This window comes from Cebus imitator, unplaced genomic scaffold, assembly GCF_001604975.1.
Source record: "Cebus imitator isolate Cc_AM_T3 unplaced genomic scaffold, Cebus_imitator-1.0 Scaffold201, whole genome shotgun sequence".
In the NCBI taxonomy this organism is placed as follows: domain Eukaryota; kingdom Metazoa; phylum Chordata; class Mammalia; order Primates; family Cebidae; genus Cebus; species Cebus imitator.
The window spans coordinates 1,831,254-1,832,534 of record NW_016107516.1 but is presented as its reverse complement, the minus strand read 5'-3'; the positions used below and the strand labels follow the sequence as shown (position 1 = coordinate 1,832,534).

At 43.0% G+C, this 1,281-nt stretch overlaps 1 protein-coding gene across 2 annotated transcripts in view; it reads right to left on the bottom strand.

The window, feature by feature from the left end:
- The window catches only part of GCSAM (germinal center associated signaling and motility), a 14,295-nt gene extending 13,433 nt beyond the window's left edge, over positions 1–862 (bottom strand). Inside the window, exon 1 of one of the 2 annotated variants that reach the window (XM_017547794.2) lies at positions 688–862. In XM_017547794.2, coding sequence (XP_017403283.1) covers positions 688–716 — 29 coding nt within the window. In that variant the 5' untranslated portion in view covers positions 717–862. The remainder of the gene's footprint in view (positions 1–687) is intronic. The other variant, XM_017547793.2, reaches the window with a different exon arrangement.
- Positions 863–1,281: the final 419 nt, after the last annotated feature.

Here is a 1,281-nt window from a genome sequence, read left to right as displayed (position 1 = left end):
TTTTTTACAATGGCTGCCTTGATATTAAGGAAGATGATGGTCAAAAAAAGAAAACAGAAAATATCTTCTAATTTTGAACGCTGCTTTGTGTCAGGCACTATGCTAGCACCATACACACTAGAACCCTCTAAGGTAGATACTGTATTATTATTTCTACTTAAAATAAAGAAGCTGAGGTCCAGAAAAGTAAATCTAAGTTCTCTGCCTGTTTAATTTAGATGCCCTCTGCTTACTTGCTTGCAGGGAGTGCACACCAAAGGAAGTCTCAAGGTGGCAGGAAGCTTGCTATTTATTTCAAAGTTAAAATAGTGGCTGAACGGTGGTGGTGATTTTGATCTCCTTGTGGAACATTAAGAGCTCAGGAGAGCATCTCCTTCCCAGGCCTTCAGAAAGTTGTTTCATTTCTTAGATGGTAACCTATTATACAAACCGTCCTTGGTAAAGTCTTTCTACCTTTCAGCTATTCTCCATCAGCTTCTCACTGTGATTCTTGGGAGAGGGCAAAACCTATGAGAAATTTAACGCGGCATCTGGCACAGAATAGGCACTGAAGCCTTGGCAGTTTCCTTTCCCAACTACTTTCTACCCCAACTTAGTGTGCTGGCTGTAACTAACTTTCTTTTTGTCTTCCTTGCTGCATTGGCCTGTCCCATCTCCTCTGCTCTCCCATAGGGAGTCTAGACTTACCTGCTTTCTCTCAGCAGACAGTTTCCCATTCTCGCAGTCCTGTCAGGGCCTCCCCCTCTGTCCCTTTGTCACTTCCTTCTTGCCCTGTGCTCTGACAGGGCAACTCCTGACTTAAAGAAAGGGCTGTGTGGCTCTGGCCACCCGTGCAGGCACAGCAGAAAGGAGAAGGTGTCTCTGCAGGGGGAGGAAGAGGCCGGGGGAGGAGTGTTAGAGGCACACATGTGCAGAATGTCCTAACATGTCAGTGCCTGAATGAACCTGGCTGTTGGCCATAACCAGCAACTACCCGTCAATGAGAGCTTCAAACCTCTGGGGAATTTCAGGTCTGAAATTACAGATGGGCCATGGGAGTTTTTCTACTGCAGCTATTTACGTTTATTAAATCATGTTGTCTTCTTAGAAAAGTCAGGAGGTTAAAACAAAAAGTCAAGCCACAGACCTATAGAAAATATGGTATCAACAACTCTCAAATGTGAAAAGAAACATCTGATAAAAAAATCGTCAAAATATTTTAACAGACATTTCACCAAAGGAACTATGCAGATGAATATTAAAAGACGCTAAACATTGTAGTCATTAGGGAAATGTAAATCC